This window comes from Bombina bombina, chromosome 3, assembly GCF_027579735.1.
Source record: "Bombina bombina isolate aBomBom1 chromosome 3, aBomBom1.pri, whole genome shotgun sequence".
Taxonomy (NCBI): domain Eukaryota; kingdom Metazoa; phylum Chordata; class Amphibia; order Anura; family Bombinatoridae; genus Bombina; species Bombina bombina.
In genome coordinates, this window is record NC_069501.1 from 846,592,412 (window position 1) to 846,617,353 (window position 24,942).

The following is a 24,942-nucleotide window of genomic DNA, read 5'->3' on the forward strand; positions in this document are numbered from 1 at the left end:
GATGAGGGTATTGTGGATATGTAGCTATGTTTTTTAATTGATTTATCCCATAAGTGAAAAGTTTCTGCAATAATTGACGAAAGATAGGTGGGTAGGTTCCTCGATTTCAGGGAAAGCAACACTTGCTTACAAGATGGTTTGTGCTGGACAGATGGTGTTCTAAAAGAACCCATTCTTTGTGTGATGAGTGTCTGCACCAGTTGATGATTCTGGTGAGAAAAGTGGCCAAATCTGTACTGCTGCAGGTCTGGGATTCCCAGGCCTCCTAGATCTTTTGGGCGATAAAGTGTTGCGGTTGCGATTCGGGGTCGTTTATGCTGCCAGATATATTTTGTGATCAGTTTTTGTATATTATGCATTAGTGACAACGGTAAAGGGATGGGGAGAGTCTGGAAGAGGTACAGTATCTTGGGAAGAAGGATCATTTTGACAGCATTGATCCTGCCTACCCATGACAAGGGTTTGTTGCTCTAAAAGCTTAGGAGAGCTTATGTCGTTGTGGTTATGGCTTTAAAATTTGCGTCTATTAATGTGGTCTTGTAAGGAGATATATGTATTCCTAAATATTTGATAGATAGTTGCTGCGTGCGAAAAGGAATTAGTGTTTGCATTATTTTCAGTTCGTCCGTCAGAAGTCCGATAGGAAGAAGTTCTGATGTGGAAATATTTATTTTGAAATCGGAGAAGGAACCATAGGTATGTAGGGTGTGGAGGAGGGGGGGAATCAAGGAGACTGGTTGTGTAAGTGTTAAGAAAATGTCATCCGCCTATATAGAGAAGTTTTATATTCATAGTGGTCGAATTTGAATCCTTGGATAGTGGGATTATTCCGTATATGGGAGGCCAAGACCTCCATGGCAAGGATAAATAGTATTGGAGAGAGGGGGCACCCCTGTCTTGAACCGTCAGATATCCGAAATGGGGAAGATAGTGTATTGTTTAGTTTGACTTTGGCTATTGGTTGATTGTATAGTGAAATTACTTTTCCCTATGAAGGTCTGGTCAAAACCACATTTTGTAAGTGACGTCCGTAAAAATTGCCAATTTAGCCTATACAAGGCTTTCTCTGCGTCCATAGAAATCAACGCAGAGGAGATTTTGTGGTTGTGGGCAAATTCCATAAGGTGCAAAATCTTGGTAGTGTTATCCTTTGTTTCCCTATAGGGAGTAAAGCCTGCTTGATTTAAATGAATTAAAGATGATAGTATAGTGTTAATGCGGGTAGCGAGTATTTTTGCGTACAGTTTAATATCTGTGTTGAGAAGAGATATTGGGCGAAAATTCACCGGTATGGTAGGTGGTTTCCCTGGCTTGTGGATAACTACCACATGTGCCTCTAGCATGGATTGGGGAAAGGGATTGTTGTGAGATACTTTGTTAAATAGGCATGTGAGGTGCGGTGTAAGTGCTGATGAGAATGTATAGTAGTACTTGCCTGACAGTCCATCAGGACCTGGACTTTTCCCATTATTTCAAGATTTAATGGCTGCAAGCATTTTGTGATTTGAAATAGGTTTGTTAAGGTCTTTAAGCTGGTCAGATGATAGTATGGGTAATTGTGCGCTGGAAACGTATTCAGTCATGGACAAGGGCATTGATTGTGTTGGCGTGTCCGTGTGGAGGTTATAGAGGGCGGAGTAGTAGTCATGAAAAGATTGAAGGATATCCTTAGTAGTTTTAAAGGTGATTGAGGAGTTAGGTTGATGGATTTCGTATATGTGTGACTTTAATCTTTTCTTTTTCAGTGCCCTGGCCAGTAATTTGCCTGATCTGTTATTTTCGTAATAGAACATACTCTTTGTTTTGATGCGTAGTGCTTGATATTCAATTTGTAAAAAACTATCTAGTGTGAGTCTAGCCTTATGCAGGTCATTTTTTATAAGGGGGTCAGTTGGGGATAATTTATGGGCATGGTCTAGTCTAGCAAATGAGTCTGTCAAGTTTTTGTAGGATTGTCTTTGTGCTTTTAAATGTTGGGCTTTGAGCTTTATCAGTTCCCCGCGAAGCACACATTTGTGTGCCTCCCATAAGGTGTATTTGCTGTTGACAGAATGCTGGTTAAGAGTGAAGTATTTGGCAATGGTTTTGCTAAGTTGTGTAACTGTGTCAGAGTTGTTGAGAAGGGTTTCATCAAGTCTCCATTGATATGGTGTTAGGGGTGTGTTATGCCAGGATATTTGAAGTTTTACAGCGGAGTGGTCGACCAAAATATAGGAGAAATATCACACCTATTAACTAAGGCTAGTGCCGCTTGATTTGAAAGTATATAATCAAGACGACTGTAAGATTTGTTGGGATGAGAAAAAAATGTGTAATCGTGTGTGTCTTGGTGAATGAAACTCCAAGTATCATAAAGGTTAAGGTCTCTCATACCTTTCCATAGAGTGTTTGTAATTTTTTTTTTGATATTTTGATGTTGGGATTTGAGCTATCCTTAGAAGGGTGTAAGGGGATATTGAAATCTCCTGCTATAAAGGTAGGTCCTTTAGTGATATCTGTAATTTTGTTAAGGATGTTTTTAAAGAATGCTTTTTGATTGGTGTTCGGGGCGTATATATTTATAAAGTAAGCCTAGCAGGGCCAAATATCTGCCTTCAGAGTCTTTAGCAGATTGTATTAGCATGAAAGGGATTGATTTATTGATAAGGATGCTAACTCCACCTCTTTTAGAACTGTTTGAACTATGGTAGTGGGTGGTATAAATCTTACCAAAATAGGCTCTTTATTACGTTTAAAGTGTGTCTCCTGGAGAAACAGGATATCCACCTGTCTTCTGGATAGATCTAGCAGGGCTTTTGATCGTTTCTGGGGTGAATTTAGACCTTTTGCATTTTGGGACAGAAGGGTTAACTTCTGCACTGCTTGTTTGGTATCGTTAGCCATTAATGTAGTTGGGGAGGTAAAGAGATATCTGACAATTAAGGAAGGGGGGCCTCACTGTGATGCAGAGTATGTGTAAGAGTGAATGGTTTCCTGTGAATAGGAACAATATTTTTAATGTACGTTTCAGTAATGAAAACATCATGATAAACAATGAAATATTAACGACAATACAGAACATGAAGTTGCCAACAAGGTAAACAAAAGGAAAAGAAAGAAAAAGAGGAAAGAAAACTCTCTTTCTATGATAGGGCATAAATGAGAGTAAGTAGGGGGTATGACCACTACTAGCCCTATAGTGTATAGATCTAGTTATATTGGTAGAGCAGAACATCCTGGCCAAGGGGAGTTTAGGACGGGAGGGGTAGGGGGATAGAGGGGTTGGAAGGGTGGGGAGGCTGGGGCAGGGGTGAGATGGGAGGTTGGAAGAACGGGAGTTATTGTACGGGAGTACAAGTAAATAAATAAATACAGAGACCTGTAAAATGCAAAAGGGTTACAAACACATGGTACATTTACTTGCCCGATCTTGCGGGGAGCTTTAATCATGAGTCCATACAATATACCAAGTCTTTACAAACTAATGGTGAAGGAGTTGCTAGGTGGAGAGATTTGGTTTATTCTTTTTCTGTAGGATGGTATGCCATGATTCGGCTGGTGGGTGTTGTCTCTTGGGTAAAGAAGACGTGGTGTGAGCAAGTGAGGAGGACCCAGAAAGGGAGTCTAGGTCCAGTGTGGAACAAAAATTTGAGATATCTTCTGGAGTCCTACATATGTGGCAGGAATTGTTCCTGATGGTCCAGATGTGCGTCAGGAATCCCCAGCGGCATGGAATCTTTTTATTCCGTAATAAGGTGGTGATTGGAGCGAACTCTTTCCTTTTCTGTAGTGTCCGTGTCGAGAGATCCTGGAAGAATTGCAAAACATTTCCTCTATATCTCACGGGTTGATTCTTTCTGGATTGTGATAAGAGCATCTCTTTTTCTTGGAAATTTTTTAAGCGAATTACGATGTCTCTGGGTGGCGCTGAGTCCAGTGGTTTAGGCCTTAGAGTTCTATGCGCTCTGACCAAAAGGATCTCTGTTGTGTAAGAGGGATCCTTAAGATGTTAAAACAAGGCTGGGAGATAGAACGGAAAGTCCCTTGGAGATTCAGGTACGCCTCTAATGCGCATGTTTTTGCACCTGCTGCGGTTTTCCAAGTCATCTAGTTTTTCCTGGAGTGACTCTATGGTTTCTTGTTGTGAAGTAAGCTGTTCCGTGAGATGCTGAATATCCTCTTTCATGGTGTCTTGGTTGCCTTCTAAGGTTTCCAACTGAAAGCCAAGTGTATGTATATCTTGCTTCATCTCGGCTAATTCTTCTCTGATGCATGACCGCACTATGTCTGCAATATCTTGTTTCGTGGGGAGATTTTGCAAGAGTGTTGTTGGCAATTGTGTGTCTGTTACTTGGGGCCTGCAATGTTGCAAATCCTGAGCAGCGTCTGTCACAGGATTTTCTTTCTGCTTATGATTTGTGGGAGACATATCTGCTGTGTCTGAACATTGTAAAACAGAGGACATTGTGAGAAGTTTACCTGTCGTGGGTATCACCAGCTTGTCTTGTTTTAAGGTACGTCTAGTTGACATGTTAAATGACATGTGCGTATAGCAAAACAGGTGTGACTGATATTTAAGGACTCCAATCCTAGAAAAATAGTGATGAAAATTTCAAGGCAGGTGAAAAAAGCAGCTTTTGTTGGTCTTAATATACTGACAGTCTCTGTAGCAGTGAGCAGATGTCACAGTAATTAAGATTTGAAGTATCCTTCTCTTCTTTACAAGAACTGGTTAGACTCTGTAATGTACTACTTTATAGGCCTTTAATATCTTAAAAGCTGGGAACTAGTAGCTAGTGGGATTTATGGCCTCTTTGTTAGTTCTTTTGTCCCCCTTTTTTTTCTATTTTTTCCTATCTGCCCCTTGCAAAAAACCACACCAGGCTGAGCTAGGTAAGGAGTAGGGCAAGCTATTACCTCTAGTACTGTGTATGTACAGAGTGTGGAGCTTTAAATGCAGATGGCTTACCCTCTCCAGTCCGTTGTAGGCCCAAGCCGGGGACTAAATTTAATCTATCGGTTTGGGTGTCCTTAATTTGTCGTGGCGGTTTCCATTGCAGGCTGGAGGGTCCTGGTAGGCCTAAATAGGCCGGATTCAAAAGCAAGCGATTTTCCTCCCAATCTTCACAGGAGATGGAGTTGGGTAACAGGGGAGCTGGATTGGGGTGGTTTGGAGGTGATTGGGGGCAGGATGACCAGGATAATCGGCTGGATAAAGGGATTAAGTGGCAGAACTCCGGTGTTCTTCTATTACTGCATCACTGTCTCTCCAGCTGTCACTCCTCATCTCTCTCTTCTTCTATTACTTCATCGCTGTCTCTCCAGCTATCACTTCTCATCTCTCTTCCTCAATTACTGCATCCCTGTCTCTCCAGCTATCACTCCTCATCTCTCTCTTCTTCTATTACTGCATCCCTCTCTCTCCAGCTATCACTCCTCATCTTCTTCTATTACTGCATCCCTCTCTCTCCAGCTATCACTCCTCATCTCTCTTCTTCTATTACTGCTTCCCTGTCTCTCCAGCTATCACTCCTCATCTCTCTATTCTTCTATTACTGCATCCCTCTCTCTCTCTCCAGTTATCTCTTCTCATCTCTCTTCTTCTATTTACTGCATCCCTCTCTCTCCAGTTATCTCTTCTCATCTCTCTCTATTACTGCATCCCTGTCTCTCCAGCTATCACTCCTCATCTCTCTCTTCTATTACTGCATCCCTGTCTATCCAGTTATCACTCCTCATCTCTCTCTCTTCTTCTATTACTGCATCCCTGTCTCTCCAGCTATCACTCCCCATCTTTCGCTTCTATTACTGCATCCCTCTCTCTCCAGCTATCACTCCTCATCTCTCTCTCTTCTATTACTGCATCCCTCTCTCTCCAGCTATCGCTCCTCATTTCTCTTTTTCTATTTACTGCATCCCTCTCTCTCCAGTTATCACTCCTCCCCTCTCGTCTTCTATTACTGTGTCAAGGTATATGTAAAGATTAATAAATATATATATTTATTTTAATCATATATTTGGCTAGTCAGTAGCAAATAATTAATTCATTCATAAAAATTAACTTCACTCATGTTCAGCTCTCCCCCCCCCCAACTTAGAATGCAAAGTTATTCTAAACACACAAGTGAGGACAATAGAACATTTGGTTTATTTAACTTTAACAGCCATTTCAAGAGACCATACGCTTAACTACCTGGAAATGTGTGATAAAATATCCTACCCTTTTACAACGTTGCCTGATAGTCTAGGTTAAGTGAGATATTTTGTGAGAAAGTAACCATTTACATTTCACATGCAAATTGACCCCATGCTATGTAAGTGGGGCAATGAAAACTTGGACAGCAAAGACAGATGTTATAGTGTAACTTTGGAATTTACTAAAAATACAGCAAATAAACATATTTGAATGTATGCCTCAGAATGTATTGAATATAGAAATTTGGGAGATTCTCTAAATTTCTAATATTACATGAGTAGTTGCTAAGCTTGATAGGTGACTATTTTAGTCGATCTACAATGTTTAACTGTGCCAGAATAAATAACCTCTGTATTTATTTTTTTTATTTTTCAAAGATGATAAATAGAAGATGCTGCATAGAAATGAATGTATATATATATATATATATATATATATATATATATATATATATTTTATTTTTTTTTAAAGTATAAAATATCTTAGCATCTGTATTTTTAAAAAATATTTGTGAACCTAAAAAGAAATGATCAATAACACTTATTTTTATTTCAGATGGATCATAGACAAAATTCATGCATGCAGAATTTGTTGGAGATGTAGAACATGCTGTATTTGTGTGAATACATATATAACAGATGTATAAATGCCATTCATTTCAGAATAATTAGCAGTATTAATTTGCTTTAATATAGTATAATGCTAATGGCACATGATGTTTCATATCAAAATAATCAGAAAATTGATATGATACTACCCAATCTACAATTAATATTGTAATTTATTGATGCAATGTTATAGTATTGTTTCAAATAATCGTTGTATGGGATAACTGTTAGAAATGAGTAAATGTATTGCTGTGTTTGTCTGTCACACTGCCCCCGGTGTTATGATGCGAGAACTACAGCCAGAAGGCTTTTTAGGCTGTTAAAAATGAAATTCCCAGGTAACCAATGGGATGATCAGATCTGAAAGGGCCAATAACAAAGCAGGTTTTCCGAAAAGGGCCTCCCATATTCTCACCCATGATGGAAACACATATAAGCTTAAGGCAAGATAGGAGAGGGACAGATTCTGCTGAGCTGACTTGTAACTGGTTGTTGGGCATGAAATACTATTTACTCTAGCAAAGCTGGTCTACCTTTTCTCATTGATTGCAAAAATATACTTATTGGTCTTCTGAGGTGAGATTAAGCCTGCTGAGTGATATTGGATATCGATTGGTGTTCATCCTGGTAAAGTATTAAAAGATTGTTGGTAGTAGATGCATATTGATTGAGGGTTTATTTTTAAAGGATAATAATTAAATATATTGTATTATAACCCTGCCATAGACTGACATATTATTTGGAGAGCACTACTGAGATTCTTATAAATATACTGACATATTATATGGAGGCACTTGCATGAGATATTATTAATATTTATAATGTTGATATAATATATTTGTAGTAAATAGAAATTATTATAAAAGAGAGAAAAAAATTCATATTTCGAAAATAATATTTTGAAAATAAATGGGGGTTTTTTGAAGATTGAAATATTGATGTTCATATTTCGAGATTAATATTGATATTTTAAAATATTGTTAAAGATTAACTTTTGAAAAATTAATAAAAATATTAATTTTATTAATTTTTGAAAAATTAATAAAAATATTAATTTTTCATATTTAAAAATTCATAAAAATATAAATTTTTCATATTTAAAAATTCATAAAAATATTGATTTTTCATATTTCAAAATTCATAAAAATATTAATTTTTCATATTTCAAAATTAATATTATTATTTTTTTTTTTAAATATTAATTTTTTTTCTTCTCTCTTTTTATTGGTAAAAAGTGTATTAGTGTTTTAATTTAACTAAATACTAAACCAATATAATAATGTCTGTAGCCAGAAGTGAATCATTTAATTCTGTACATAGCATTGAAAATGGTCCCATCACAATACCCCTTACAAGAAGTCAGGTCCTGAAAAAGGACATTATAGGGCACATTAAAGAGAAGTTTAATATTGCGGGTGAATTAAATTATTTTATGGATATGCTTGAAATTAGGGCTAAAAATATTACCGTTGATAATAATATGTGGAATGAAAAAAAAGAATTCTTCCAAGAATTATTAATGATTGATCAATGCAAGACTTTCAAAAAACAAGACAAACTAATACTAAAATCTTGGCCCCTTGTGATATGCGTTATTGACGAAATGTCGCTTAGTGTCATAGACAAAAAATTGCAAATACAGGAGCTAGAAAGTAGTATTCGTTCCGCACGCAGATGCGAGGAGGATTTAAAAATAGCCAAAAATAAAATGGATGAGTTTGCCCAAAACCTAACCACCTTAGATAAGCATAACATAGACTTACACGGATACAAGAGTTAAATAAACAGCTTGCACAAAGCCAGAGAGAACTAAGTGATTTAAAAAGATCATATCACCATAATGAAAACCCCTATGTTAACAGTGAAAATAATGCAGATAATGCTAACTCCCTTAGAGAACGCGTCAGGGACGAGGTGGAGAAATATATGGAAGAGTGTAGACAAATGACCCCTATTGGGTCAGAAATAGATTTCCCAAATAAGCAATCACCTCATGATGTAAATCCAGGGAACTGCTGTAACTCAGCTGGTGCGGGTGAGGGAAATTCTAATAAGGAGTCCCAAAATAAGTCTAATAAAATATATGACTCCCATAAAATAGTTACTTTCCTAAAGGGCGCAGTACCTGTATTCTCCAACAAACTCTATAATTGATCACTTAGAGGCTTTTGAAAATGTATTAGCTATAATGAATGTTACATGTGAGAAATTAAAAATTGAATTTCTGCCCTGGGTATTTGACGGTAAACATCACAAATTCTTTACTTCACTAAAGGATATGAATATTCATTCCTGGAGTGACATAAAACGACAATGCAGAAAAGAATTCGGGCAACATTGCACTAAAACAGCCGCAAAAATAGCTGTATATGGTTTAAAATGTAGTGCGAATCAAAGTCCCATCGAGTTCCTTTCTGTATTGAAAAATGTGTACAGTATGGCTGAAGATAATCCCATATTTTATTGCTCAGAATTTGTAAATTTATTTTTTGAAGCACTGCCTACACCCATCAAAATTAATTTAGCTAGAGATTTTGATGAGAACTGTTCCTTGGAGTGGCTGATCAAAGAGAGTACAAAGTTATACTCTATTCAGCAGTCCAGTGAACAGGGGGTTAAAAAGGAATCAAAACCCAAAATTGTGGCAGAAACTAGGGTGTCACCTAGCCCCTTCAGTTTGGAGTCTAAAAAGAAAACCTATACAGAGGTGGCCAGACAAAACAGACCATCTCCACAGAGGTTTAACTCTGCCCCTCCCCCAACACGGGCTGAGGTGCAGAGAGACTATATCCAAAGGGGGGGACATAATCAGGTGAATAATTACTCACAAAGAGAATACTCACCAAATAATTGGTATCCGCGCAAAGGGTAGATACAATAGATGGCAGAGATATTCCCAGGGTAACCAGACACCCCAGGTATATAATGCTCCCCAAAGTACTAATACTGAACAAGCTGAACCCCAGGGGCAACCATGCCGGAATAGACGTAGCGGCCCTGATTCTGAGGGAACCCAATGGTCAAGGAATCATTATTATGGGGCACCAAGAAATAGGCCTAGGGGTAGAGGTAACTTGTACAATCAGGTAGATATCCTTTTTACCCAGTTAAATCGGTTGAGCAAACAATTCGTTAATATGAGTCAACCTTCTACGGCTCAGCAACCGAACAATACTTTTTTAGGGGTACAGCCAGTGGTCAGCAGTGAACCACAGGCACAGTCAAAAATACTGCAGTATCACCTGAAAGGGAGGGGAGAGATATACAAAGTGTAATGATAAATGTAAATGGTAATAATCATGTTCTCTCCCCACAGACCGGAAACGGACGGTTTAGCTGTGATGACAAGCAACCTCATCCGGGGAAAATTAACAAATCTCTTCCTTTGCAGTGTTCTCTTAACCTTATTTCCACAGATGCAGTACACAAGAATCCAGCCGACCCTGTCATGGAGGAGACCGGTAGGTATGAAGTTTTCCTCTGCACGGGAAAGCATGGCGGATTCAGGTAACACGTGATGAACCCCACAGATGTACAATAATGCAAATTTTATGTGTGAAACGGTAGAAACTGCAGGAAGATATTATGTATTAGCTGAGCTGCAAGATTCAGTCTCCAACCCTATCATGGGATTAATTGATACTGGGTCTCAGGCAACTATTTTATCCCACAGGTACTACACACAGCTAAATGAGCTAACACCCCACAAACCTAAAATAAAAGAATTTGATGGTTCTCTAATAGGAGTTGGGGGTGACTACCTAAAAGTTTACGGTACTGCCTGGTTAAAATTTAAATTGGGGAACAGGGTCATAAGACACCCTGTCATTATAGTGGATCTGCCAACTGATCGTTTAATTATTGATAGTGATTTCCTGAAGCGATTAAGCACCATAATTGATTGCATAAATAATGTAATTTGGTCACAAGTTAAAAGGCCTATCAATTATGAGAAATCTGGTATCTCGCCCCCGACATAACTGTCACGTGGTGGAAGAGAAACCAGATGATGTGGAGATGCATTTCAAGAATAACTCTATACCTGAAATCACTATTTTACAAATAGATGATCAGGCTCCTTTAAGTGGCTCTGATGGTAATACTTTTAAAATTTCGCCTGGAAAGATTGCAAATATTTCTTTAGACGGCGATGTATTAACCATATCTCTCCACAAGGGGGGTCATAAAATCCCTAAGGGGGAGGCCACGCTCAATACCTCACAGGAATTGAGAGAGTTAAAGAGGATCTATTTATCCCTATACAAGTGCATGACCTTGGTAAAACCAAGTATGCTAAATTAAACTTAAAACAGGAAGCTAGCTATATAAGCGAAGGTTTATTAGCGCAGATAGCTGAACCTAAAGTTATTAAATATCTTTCTCCCCAAGACCTCTGTGTCAACGGCCTGGATGACAGGTTTGAAAGCTATAACATCACAGCTAAGTGCTTATTATCTGTCTATATAGGTAATAAGTCAGTGAAGCACCTGTTTTTAGTTTTAAATACTCCCCATAATCAAATGTACATTGGTAATGATATCTTACATAGATATGCCATACAAATAGATTTGATTAACTCTTGTCTCTGGAGCAGGTTAAAGGGGGACCCTGAAGTATTTCAGGATGAAAATGCAGCCCTGAAATCAAACCAGCAATTGCCATATGCTGTGAATATGCAGGTGTCTAGCGATGTTATAATTCCTGTTGGGGTTGATAAATTTCTTTTACCATTACAGGTAAAGAGAAGCCAGAAATTAAAAACTTCTGAAACACTAATTTGCCTCTCCCATAGAATACAAAATCTGGGTGCTACTATGGCCCACACTCCTTTGGTAAATATTGGAACTATTCCAATACATATTATTGTGCATAACATGACCCCACAGGATATAACCTTATCTAAGGGAACCACCATAGGATATGCGCTGGAATCAAGTTATTACACTTTTGGATTATAGAATAATATAATTGGGCTAATACTTGAAGGATACTTAACTGAAGAAAAGTTAATAGAACAATCCTTTGCATCTATGCCAGAGGGTCTATTTACAATTCAGTCTATTTATCCCTTCAGCTCAGAGGAAGGCATCTGTAAAATTGAAGAAGCCTCTCTAGTATTTGATCAACCGATCAAACAGCAAGATTACACCAATACCCAGAGTCATGGGGGCAATGTAAATTATAATCAAGGGGATCTCACCTCTAGGTTGGAAGAAGCCTATGAAATATGACAGCCTGAAATCTTTCCAGGATTTCAGCAAATAGTCGAAGAGCAAATATCCTTAGCTAATGGCGGTTCCAGCGATGATGAACGCCAACAGCTGCGAGAATTCCTGATGGAGTACAAGGATATTTTTGCTATGGATTCTTATGACTGTGGTACTACAGACTTGCACATTGCAAGAATACAAACAGATCCCGATGCACCACCTGTCTTTGTTAAACAATACAGACTTCCTTTAGCCTCATATGATTCTCTTGCAGAAATCATAAGTAACTTGGAAGAAAGAGGTATTATCAGACAGGTGCACAGCTCTTACAACAATCCTATTCTAGGTTTTCTTAAGCCCAATGGACAATGGCGTTTGTGTGCTGATTTAAGACAACTAAACAAATGAGGGTACATGTCTGGCTGGCCTGTACCATACATTGACCAATGCCTAGCACAAATGCAGGGATCCAAAATATTCACTGCCATTGATTGTGCACAGGGATATTGGACCATAAAAGTACACGAGGAAGACCAGCATAAGCTGGCATTCTCATTCCAAAAGGTCCAATATGCATTTCAGAGACTCCCTTTTGGATACATAAATTCTGGACATGAATTTGCTGTATTCATGCATAAGGCTATGCCTGATGCACTGGAAAGGGGGACCTTATCTTATGTTGATGGTATTTTAATCAAAAGCACAGACTTTGAAAAACACATTGCAGAGCTTAAACACGTCCTCACCCAACTTAAAAGGGCAGGTGTCAAATTATCCCTACAAAAAGCTCAATGGTGTCGCACTCGTGTAAACTTCTTAGGACATGAAGTTACTTATGAAGGGTTAAATCCTCAGAAGAAAAAGGTGGAAGCTATAGTAAATCCTAAAAACCCAACTAACTTAAAGGAATTGAGATCCTTCCTGGGTATGACGAATTATTATCGCAAATTCATTGATAATTATGCAGAATTAGCTAAACCACTACTACTTCTTCTAAAGAAGGATGTGAAATGGCACTGGAGTGAGACTCAAGAAACAGCCATTAGAGAGCTGAAGAGAAAACTCACACAAGCACCTTGTTTGGCATACCCTGAAGGTGGTAAACCTTTCTTCTTAGAGACAGGTTACACAGATGTAAGCATGAGTGCTGTTTTATACCAAAAGCATGATAATGTAAGCAAAGCCATTGCTTATGCAAGCAAAACTCTATCCCCAGTAGAAATAAAATTTAGCAATTGCGAAAAAGCCCTCTTATCTACTGTATGGGCTCTAAAAAATTTCCGCAGCTATATACAGGGCAAGAAAATTATTGTAGAAATGGCCCACCAGCCTTTGCTATATTTGCAAAGTGAGAGAATAAGAGATGGGAATTTTTCAAATAGCCGCATAACAGCATGGACTCTTTCCTTACAAGGCTGGCCCTTAGAAATTCGCTACAAGCAGAATAAAAAGAATCCAGTCGAACAGGGGCTTGCTGAGCTCCATGACTGTACTGCTAAGGATCCTGGGGAAGGATTATCAGAAGATGATTTCCTGGAGGAACAATTGTTTTCCGCATATAAAATATACAATGAGGACCATTGTCAAACATTACCTTGGGTATATGTTGATGGTTGTTCTTACTATGCCACTATTGATAATGAGTGCAGACTAGTCGCTGGCATTGGTATAACTTGGGCAAATGGATTCCCAAATATATCTATAGGTTTCAACATTGGACCAAGATCCAGTCAAGTTGCAGAACTCACTGCTGTTCTAAAAACCATTGAAATGGCTATTGAACATGATATTCATGAATTTGTGATCATAACTGACTCAAATTATGTGCGTGACAGTTTTGTTGAATACCTGCCAACTTGGAAAAGAAATGGCATGCAGAAAAGTAATAACAAACCAGTCAAGCATGGCAAGTTGTTCTGCGAGATTGATAATCTGGTGGTATCCAATAATTTAACCATAAACTGGAAAAAGACCAAGGGTCATTCCAAAATTCTAGGTCCTGATAAGGAAGGCAATGATCTTGCGGATTCATTAGCCAAACAAGGAGCCATAACTGGGGAACTCCTTAATATTGACCACTTAATTGGTGCAATTCAGGTAGAAGCCATTACCAGAAACCAGGCTAAACAACAGAGTGAACCTAACTTGGTACAATGGAGTCAGGATTCTCCTAGTGAGGACCTGATCACTAGTCAAAAAGAAGACCCCATTGTAGGCATCTTCTATAAACACATAAAAGATCCTGAAAGCAACCCCATCTCAAAAGATGATTGTATTGGCAAAGAAGATCTTAGAATCTTAATGAAGTCCAGATCACAATTCAAGTTACAGGATGGTTTGTTAATTAGAACCTCCAAAACTGGCATCCAGAAGTGGGTAGTACCCACTAAATTCAGAGGTCTAATGCTTCAACATGCCCATGATGCTCCCACATCTGGTCATCGTGGTGCCAAACTCACGTATGAAATATTGCGTGACTACGATTTTTGGCCACACATGTTGAAAGATGTTCAAACCTACTGTCAAGGGTGTTTAATATGTCCACAGTTCCAACCCACTGCACCAACGCATAGAGCGCCATTGCAGAAAAGGGGGATGGTAATGCCATGGTCAGATATACAAATTGATTTTATTGGTTTAGTAACAAGGTCATCAAGAGGTAACAAATACATGTTAACCGTGACATGCCTGTTCACTAAATGGGTAGAGTGCATCAGTGCACCTAACAATAGTGCTGAAACATGTGCAGCATTGCTCATCAAATACGTGTTTTCCAGATTTGGTTTGCCCCAAAGAATCGAATCCAATCGGGGAACCCACTTCACTAGCGAAGTGATGACCAAAATGTGGAAAATACTAGGGGTAAAAAGAAAGTTCCATATTGCTTATAGAGCTGCCTCAAGTGGTGGTATAGAGCGTTACAACCAGTCCATTGTTAAAATCCTCAAAAAGTTTGTGAGTGAAACGGGTAAAGACTGGGATGTAAAATTACCTCTAGTCCTAATGGCATTAAGAGCAACTCCAAGTAGTGCTACCAAGATGTCACCTTTTGAACTGATGACTAGTAGAAGAATGGTTCTACCTCAGCATCTGCTGTACCGTACATCAGACCAAAATTTGATAAACGCTGCCAATACCTATCAATATGTGGAGAACCTAAGAAAGCCTTTGCATTTGCTCAAAGGAATTTAGAGAAAACTGCAACTGCCACTAAAACCTATTATGATCTCAAGACGTCCAAAAAGGAACATGAAATAAATGATGAAGTTTATCTTTAAACTTTGGAAGAGATCAGGTTAGGGAGAAGAAATTTCTTCCCTCATGGAAAGGTCCTTTTGTCATTACTGACAAAATATCTCCAGTAGCCTATAAAATAAGGATCCCCAAAAAGGAAAGTTTCATAGTGATAAATGGGTCCATATCAATCAGCTGCGAGCGTGTCATCCTAGGTCCCAACTACAAGTCATAGAGGGAGAATGAAGTGTCATATCCCCAAATGCGCTAAAGACATACTGTATTTTAAAGATGCCAAGCTGATGAACATGAAGGCTCAAAAATGACAGACTTTCTACATAGAAGACTGTCTATGATGTGTACGGTCAACATCCTTTACAAATACCATTGACTTTAAGCCAATTTAAATATATGTGTCCTACATCTATTTAAAATTGGAAGGGGGATTTATGTCAAGGTATATGTAAAAATTAATAAATATATATATTTATTTTAATCATATATTTGGCTAGTCAGTAGCAAATAATTCATTCATTCAGAAAAATTGACTTCACTCATGTTCAGCTCTCCCCCCACTTAGTATGCAAAGGTATTCTAAACACACAAGTGAGGACAATAGAACATTTGGTTTATTTAACTTTAACAGCCATTTCAAGAGACCATATGCTTTACTACCTGGAAATGTGTGATAAAATCTCCTACCCTTTTACAACGTTGCCTGATAGTCTAGGTTAAGTGAGATATTTTGTGAGAAAGTAACCATTTACATGCAAATTGACCCCATGCTATGTAAGTGGGGCAATGAAAACTTGGCCAGCAAAAACAGATGTTATAGTGTAATTTTGGAATTTACTAAAAATACAGCAAATAAACATATTTGAATGTATGCCTCAGAATGTATTGAATATAGAAATTTGGGAGATTGTCTAATTTTCTAATATTACATGAGTAGTTGCTAAGCTTGATAAGTGACTATTTTAGTCAATCTAAAATGTTTAACTGTGCCAGAATAATAACCTCTGTATTTTTATATTTTTATTTTTCAAAGATGATAAATACAAGATACTGCATAGAATTGAATGTGTGTGTGTATATATATATATATATATATATATATATATATAAATATATATATATATATATATTGAAAGTATAAAATGTCTTAGCATCTGTATTTTTAAAAAAATATTTGTGAACCTAAAAAGAAATGATCAATAACACATTTTTATTTCAGATGGACCATAGACAAAATTCATGCATGCAGAATTTGTTGGAGATGTAGAACATGCCGTATTTGTGTGAATACATATATAACAGATGTATAAATGCCATTAATTTCAGAATAATTAGCAGTATTAATTTGCTTTAATATAGTATAATGCTAAAGGCACATGATGTTTCATATCAAAATAATCAGAAAATTGATATGATACTACCCAATCTACAATTAATATTGTAATTTATTGATGCAATGTTATAGTATTGTTTCAAATAATCGTTGTATGGGATAACTGTTAGAAATGAGTAAATGTATTGCTGTGTTTGTCTGTCACACTGCCCCCGGTGTTATGATGCGAGAACTACAGCCAGAAGGCTTTTTAGGCTGTTAAAAATGAAATTCCCAGGTAATCAATGGGATGATCAGATCCGTAAGGGCCAATAACAAAGCAGGTTTTCCCGAAAAGGGCCTCCCATATTCTCACCCATGATGGAAACACATATAAGCTTAAGGCAAGATAGCTGACTTGTAACTGGTTGTTGGAATTGAAATACCATTTACTCTAGCAAAGCTGGTCTACCTTTTCTCATTGATTGCAAAATATACTTATTGGTCTTCTGAGGTGAGATTAAACCTGCTGAGTGATATTGGATATTGATTGGTGTTCATCCTGGTAAAGTATTAAAAGATTGTTGGTAGATTAAAGAGAGCAATTTGTGTTTTAAACTGTATTTCATAGTCTTGAATAGCTCTTAGCTTGCCTTTTGTATGCAAAACATTTAAAACAAACATTCATTGTTGCTGTATGTAGCAGACATAAAGAAATAAATTGTATTTTAAAACTGGTATCCATAGCCCTGTATAGTGTCAAATTTGTATCTTGTAGGCTAAGTAATTTATCTGTGCAATTTCTGATGTTTTAAATTAGAATTGTGTTAGAATAAAGCATGGGTAAATAGCTGAGTATATTACTTGGAATCTCAGTGTGTTAATTGAATGAAAGGCTATTGTAAATAAGGCTAGTGTTAAAGGTAAACTTTTATGAGCTTTGTAAGAAATATAGCATATCTTAATAGTTTTTAAACGTGTAAAATATTGTTTCATATTCTGGTATTACAAATATATTCCAATGTGTGCATAGATATTAACTAATAAAAATAATTCAGGTATTTATATTAATTTTATGGTTTCTAGTAAATGCATATTGATTGAGGGTTTATTTTTAAAGGATAATAATTAAATTTATTGAATTATAACCCTGCCATAGACTGACATTTTATTTGGAAAACACTACTGAGATTCTTATAAATATACTGACAACTGCATCCCTGTCTCTCCAGCTATCACTCCTCTCTCTCTTCTTCTATTACTGCATCCCTCTCTCTCCAGCTATCACTCCTCATCTCTCTCTCTTCTATTACTGCATCCCTCTCTCTCCAGCCATCACTCCTCATCTCTCTCTTCTTCTATTACTGCATCCCTCTCTCTCCAGCTATCGCTCCTCTTCTCTCTCTTCTTCTATTACTGAATCCCTCTCTCTCCAGCTATCACTCTTCATCTCTCCCTTCTTCTATTACTGCATCCCTCTCTCTCCAGCTATTACTCCTCATCTCTCTTCTTCTATTACTGCATCCATCTTTCTCCAGCTATCATTCCTCATCTCTCTCTTCTTCTATTACTGCATCCCTCTCTCTCCAGCTATCACTCCTCATCTCTCTTCTTCTATTACTGCATCCCTCTCTCTCCAGCTATCACTTACTCCACTCTCTTTTCTTCTATTGCGGCATCCCTGTCTCTCCAGCTATCACTCCTCCTCTCTCTTCTTCTATAACTGCATCCCTCCCTCTCCAGCTATCATTCCTCATCTCTCTCTTCTTCTATTACTGCATCCCTGTCTTTCCAGCTATCACTCCTCATCTCTCTCTTCTTCCATTACTGCACCCCTCTCTCTCCAGCTATCACTCCTCATCTCTCTTCTTCTATTACTGCATCCCTGTCTCTCCAGCTATCACTCCTCACCTCTTTCTTCTTCTATTACTGCATCCCTCTCTCTCCAGCTATCACTCCTCATCTCTCTTCTTCTATTACTGCATCCCTCTCTCTCCATCTATCACTCCTCATCTCTCCTTTTATTACTGCATCCCTGTCTCTCCAGCTATCACTACTCTCTCTTCTTCTATTACTGCATCCCTGTCTCTCCAGCTATCACTCCTCATCTCTCTCTTCTTCTATTACTGCATCCCTGTCTTTCCAGCTATCACTCCTCATCTCTCTCTTCTTCTATTACTGCATCCCTGTCTCTCCAGCTATCACTCCTCATCTCTCTCTTCCTCTATTACTGCATCCCTGTCTCTCCAGCTATCACTCCTCATCTCTCTCTTCTTCTATTACTGCATCCCTCTCTCTCCAGCTATCACTCCTCATATCTCTCTTCTTCTATTACTGCATCCCTGTCTCTCCAGCTATCTCTTCTCATCTCTCTCTCTTCTTCTATTACTGCATCACTGTCTCTCCAGCTATCACTCGTCCTCTCCCTTCTTCTATTACTGCATCCCTCTCTCTCCAGCTATCACTCCTCATCTCTCTTCTTCTATTACTGCATCCCTCTCTCTCCAGCTATCACTCCTCAGCTCTCTCTTCTTCTATTACTGAATCCCTCTCTCTCCAGCTATCACTCCTCATCTCTCTTCTTCTATTACTGCATCCCTCTCTCTCGAGCTATCACTTACTCCTCTCTCTCTTCTTCTATTGCGGCATCCCTGTCTCTTCAGCTATCACTCCTCCTCTCTCTCTTCTTCTATTACTGCATCCCTCTCTCTCCAGCTATCTTCTTCTATTACTGCATCCCTCTCTCTCCAGCTATCACTCCTCATCTCTCTTCTTCTATTACTGCATCCCTCTCTCTCGAGCTATCACTTACTCCTCTCTCTCTTCTTCTATTGCGGCATCCCTGTCTCTTCAGCTATCACTCCTCCTCTCTCTCTTCTTCTATTACTGCATCCCTCTCTCTCCAGCTATCACTCCTCATCTCTTTCTTCTTCTATTACTGCATCCCTCTCTCTCCAGCTATCACTCCTCATCTCTCTCTTCTTCTATTACTGCATCCCTTTCTCTCCAGCTATCATTCCTTATCTATCTCTTCTTCTATTACTGCATCCCTGTCTCTCTAGCTATCACTCCTCATCTCTCTTCTTCTATTACTGCATCCCTGTCTCTCCAGCTATCACTGCTCATCTCTCTCTTCTTCTATTACTGTATCCCTCTCTCTCCAGCTATCACTCCTCATCTCTCCTTTTATTACTGCATCCCTGTCTCTCCAGCTATCACTCCTCCTCTCTCTTCTTCTATTACTGCATCCCTGTCTCTCCAGCTATCACTCCTCATCTCTCTCTTCTTCTATTACTGGATCCCTGTCTCTCCAGCTATCACTCCTCATCTCTCTTTTCTTCTATTACTGCATCCCTGTCTCTCCAGCTATCACTCCTCATCTCTATCTTCTTCTATTACTGCATCCCTGTCTCTCCAGCTATCACTCCTCATATCTCTCTTCTTCTATTATTGCATCCCTGTCTCTCCAGCTATCTCTTCTCATCTCTCTCTCTTCTTCTATTACTGCATCACTGTCTCTCCAGCTATCACTCCTCCTCTCTCTTCTTCTATTACTGCATCCCTCTCTCTCCAGCTATCACTCCTCATCTCTCTATCTTCTATTACTGCATCCCTCTCTCTCCAGCTATCACTCCTCATATCTCTCTTCTTCTATTATTGCATCCCTGTCTCTCCAGCTATCTCTTCTCATCTCTCTCTCTTCTTCTATTACTGCATCACTGTCTCTCCAGCTATCACTCCTCCTCTCTCTTCTTCTATTACTGCATCCCTCTCTCTCCAGCTATCACTCCTCATCTCCCTTCTTCTATTACTGCATCCCTCTCTCTCCAGCTATCACTCCTCATCTCTCTCTTCTTCTATTACTGCATCCCTCTCTCTCCAGCTATCACTCCTCATCTCTCTTCTTCTATTACTGCATCCCTGTCTCTCCAGCTATCACTCCTCATCTCTCTTTTTCTATTACTGCATCGCTGTCTCTCCAGCTATCACTCCTCATCTCTCTCTTCTTCTATTACTGCATCCCTCTCTCTCCAGCTATCACTCCTCATCTCTCTTCTTCTATTACTGCATCCCTGTCTCTCCAGCTATTACTCCTCATCTCTCTCTTCTTCTATTACTGCATCCCTGTCTCTCCAGCTATCACTCCTTATCTCTCTCTTCTTCTATTACTGCATCCCTGTCTCTCTAATTATCACTTCATCCTCCCTCTTCATCTATCACTGCATCCCTATCTACAGGTATCTCTCAGTATTGATGCTATACTGTATATTTGTTTCTAGGTATATGTGAAATGCTAGATATACTGATTTCCTGTTTGCTTAACCCCTTAATGACCGGACCATTTTTCAATTTTCTTACCCTTAATGACAATGGCTATTTTTACATTTCTGCAGTGTTTGTGTTTAGCTGTAATTTTCCTCTTACTCATTTACTGTACCCACACATATTATATACCATTTTTCTCGCCATTAAATGGACTTTCTAAAGATACCATTATTTTCATCATATCTTATAATTTACTATAAAAAAAATTATAAAATATGAGGAAAAAATTGAAAAAAACACACTTTTTCTAACTTTGACCCCAAAAATCTGTTACACATCTATGACCACCAAAAAACACGCATGCTAAATAGTTTCTAAATTTTGTCCTGAGTTTAGAAATACCCAATGTTTACATGATCTTTGCTTTTTTTGCAAGTTATAGGGCAATAAATACAAGTAGCACTTTGCTATTTCCAAACCACTTTTTTTCAAAATTAGCGCTAGTTACATTGGAACACTGATATCTGTCCGGAATCTCTGAATATCCCTTGACATGTATATATTTTTTTTTAGAAGACAACCCAAAGTATTGATTTATGCCCATTTTGGTATATTTTATGCCACCATTTCACTGCCAAATGCGAGCAAATAAAAAAAAATCGTTCACTTTTTCACAAATTTTTTCACAAACTTTAGGTTTCTCACTGAAATTATTTACAAACAGTTTGTGCAATTATGGCACAAATGGTTTTAAATGCTTCTCTGGGATCCTCTTTGTTCATAAATAGCAGACATATATGGCTTTGGCATTGCTTTTTGGTAATTAGAAGGCCACTAAATGCCGCTGTGCACCACACGTGTATTATGCCCAGCAGTGAAGGGGTTAATTAGGGAGCTTGTAGAGACCTTGAAGGGTTAATTTTAGCTTTAGTGTAGAGTAGTAGACAACCCAAAGTATTGATCTAGGCCCATTTTGGTACATTTCATGCCACCATTTCACCGCCAAATGCGAGCAAATAAAAAAAAAAGATAAATTTTTCACAATTTTAGGTTTCTCACTGAAATGATTTACAAACAGCTTGAAAAATTATGTCACAAATGGTTGTAAATGCTTCTCTGGGATCTCCTTTGTTCAGAAATAGCAGACATATATGGCTTTGGCGTTGCTTTTTGGCAATTAGGAGGCCACTAAATGCTGCTGCGCACCACACTTGTATTATGCCCAGCAGTTAAGGGGTTAATTAGGTAGCTTGTAGTGAAGCTAGCAGGGTTAATTTTAGCTTTAGTGTAGAGATCAGCCTCCCACCTGGCACATCCCACCCCCTGATCCCTCCCAAACAGCTCCCTTCCCTCCTCCACCCCACAATTGTCCCCGCCATCTTAAGTACTGGCAGAAAGTCTGCCAGTACTAAAATAAAAGGTGTTTTTTTTTTTTTTTGTTTTTTTTTAATTATTCATCTGTGATGGACCCCTGCCTTAGCCCCCAACCTCCCTGATCCCCCCCAAACAGCTCTCTAACCCTCCCAACCTACCTATTTGCCACCATCTTGGGTACTGGCAGCTGTCTGCCAGTACCCAGTTTTCCCCAAAAAAGAAAGGTTGATTTTTTTTGTTTTTATTTTCTTAAACAGCGGTTTTCTGTAGTGTAGCTGCCCCCCCCCACCTAACCCCATCCCCCTACCCTAGCAGATCCTATAAAAAATTTTTTTTAAAAAAAACGTTTTCTGCCCCCCTCTCTCTTCTCATTAGTCATTGGTGGCAGTGGTTGCTGCGCGCGCGCACACACACACATGCACGTGCGCAGGCCCCCCTCCTCACGCTCCCAGCATCCGGTGTGCACAAAGCACTTGAAGGAACCGGATGCCGGGGAGCGATGGGCCGCCCAACCGCCTCCCTTGTAAGCGACCACCCACCAACGGCACCATCGCTACCGGTGCAGAGAGGGCCACAGAGTGGCTCTCTCTGCATTGGATGCTTTTTAAAGGGTATTGCAGGATGCCTCAATATCGAGGCATCACTGCAATACCCTGAGAGCTGCTGGAAGCGATTGCGATCGCTTCCAGCACTCTCTTAGACAACTGACGTACCAGGTACGTCCATTGTCACTAACTGTCAGTTTTTGCAGGACGTACCTGGTACGTCAGTTGTCATTAAGGGGTTAAACAGAATTATATTTTTTTCTACTTTAAAAAAATATGAAGTCTGTATACTAGGTCTTTTAATAGAAAAAAAAACATTTAAAGTTGTAACAGAATTTTTTGTTAAACAAACAAGCAAACAATAATAACAAAAAATGACATGTTTTTCAGATTATAGATTTAATTCTGAATCCTATATATTACAAGAAATATGTATATAAAAGGAAATTATGTATGTAAACACAATAATATATTTAACTATTGGGGAATTATTTAAATCATACAACATCAATATTTTACATAATTTTGCCAAATGTTGCCAAAATGATCAAGTCAACAAAAACTGTAATGAAACACACATTAACCAAACATTGGTTTAAAAAGTAAAGACAACTAGTGTATAACTCATACAGAATGCTGCACATCCAAAGTATTAATCTGGGTCCCATCTAGCAATGTATCATGAACATATGAATCTAGCATTTTAATCTCAAATGCATTTTAATTTTTTAGCATAATTTTAGAAAGGGATATTTTTTTTTTTGTAAGGGAAACACACGCGTGATTGATGGATATTTATATATGCATACAATTTTAAACAGCTTTCCAATTTACTTCTTTTATACCATTTGCTTTATTCTCTTGGTATCCTTTGTTAAAAATAATACCTACAGTAAGTAGGCTTAGGAGCAGCAATGTATTACTGGAAGCTAGCTGACAATTGATGGTTGTACACATTCACCTGATGTGTTCAGCTAAATCCCAGTAGTGCATTGCAGCTATTGCAACAAAGATTACCAAGAGAACAAAGCAAATTTGATAATAGATGTCAATTAAAAAGATGTTTAAAACCACTTGCTCTGTCTGAGTCATGAAAGAAAACAATTGTGTTTCATATCCCTTTAAAAGAAAAGAGTGACCATTTAAGAGCAAACTAATTTGGTCATAGCTTTGTAAATATTTCTTACCAGAACAGAAGTCATCAGAATATCTGTCATATACCGCTTTGCAGTTCCTTTCATCGCATTCACAGGTGTCACCGTGAATATCTCCCCAGTCGCCCGTTGGGTCTACATCATGACATGTGCACTCACCGCACACACATGTTCCTTAGAAAATAGAAAAACAATGACAAGGTTAATTTTTAAATGAAAACAGGTGGCATGTGATGCTTATGCATGAACTATATCTGAACTTGGAAACATTTTGTTGCCCTTAAATGCTAAAGAGATAAATCCTGCGAAATCTCTAAAGACACAGATTACTGTAGCAGTCTGCCAGTAAACTCAAAATTCCTCGTGTGAAAAAGGGATTATATATTTTGCTGTCTCTAAGAAATTTACCAAGATAAGAAAGACAAATGTGGGCCAAAGTAAACAAGTATGGATAATAAAGCGTTAGCTAACAGATTGTGGAATCACAAAACAGTTGGTGTAAAAAGCAGTATGCTCAGTCTAAACACTATACTCAAAAATGATTTTGTTTTACAGCTTAAAATAAAGATATATCAAATTTACTTTATACCAAAAACCACTTACTTCCCATATTGAAAAGTTTAAAATTATATATATATATATATATATATATATATATATATATATATATATATATATATATATATATATAAACTATCCCCTAACGGGCATATTCCCCCATTGCAAACTACCCCTTAACCTAATAATGCCCTAACCATCCATCACAACCTCTCATTGCAATATACCCCCTAACAGCTAACTTCCCCAATAACCTTAACCTAAGTTACAAAAAATAGAAAAACATTAGCATTACTAAAAAAATAAAAAATAAACATTCAGTACAAGCCCTATCCTAAAACTATAGTCCCCTTTAAAATAACCCCCCCCCACACAAAAAAAAAAAACCTATATTAGAACTAGGTGAAGTAATCAACTCTTTTGCATAAAAAAATCATATACTAAAAATCGCCTTTGCCCTGAACTGATCAAACCTCTTTTGCTCAAAAACT

At 38.1% G+C, this 24,942-nt stretch overlaps 1 protein-coding gene across 1 annotated transcript in view; it reads right to left on the reverse strand.

Moving 5' to 3' along the window:
• ITGBL1 (integrin subunit beta like 1) overlaps nt 1-24,942 on the reverse strand; it is an 803,636-nt gene that overhangs the window by 383,021 nt on the left and 395,673 nt on the right. Inside the window, exon 6 of the mRNA XM_053707807.1 lies at nt 23,927-24,067. Coding sequence (XP_053563782.1) covers nt 23,927-24,067 — 141 coding nt within the window. The remainder of the gene's footprint in view (nt 1-23,926; nt 24,068-24,942) is intronic.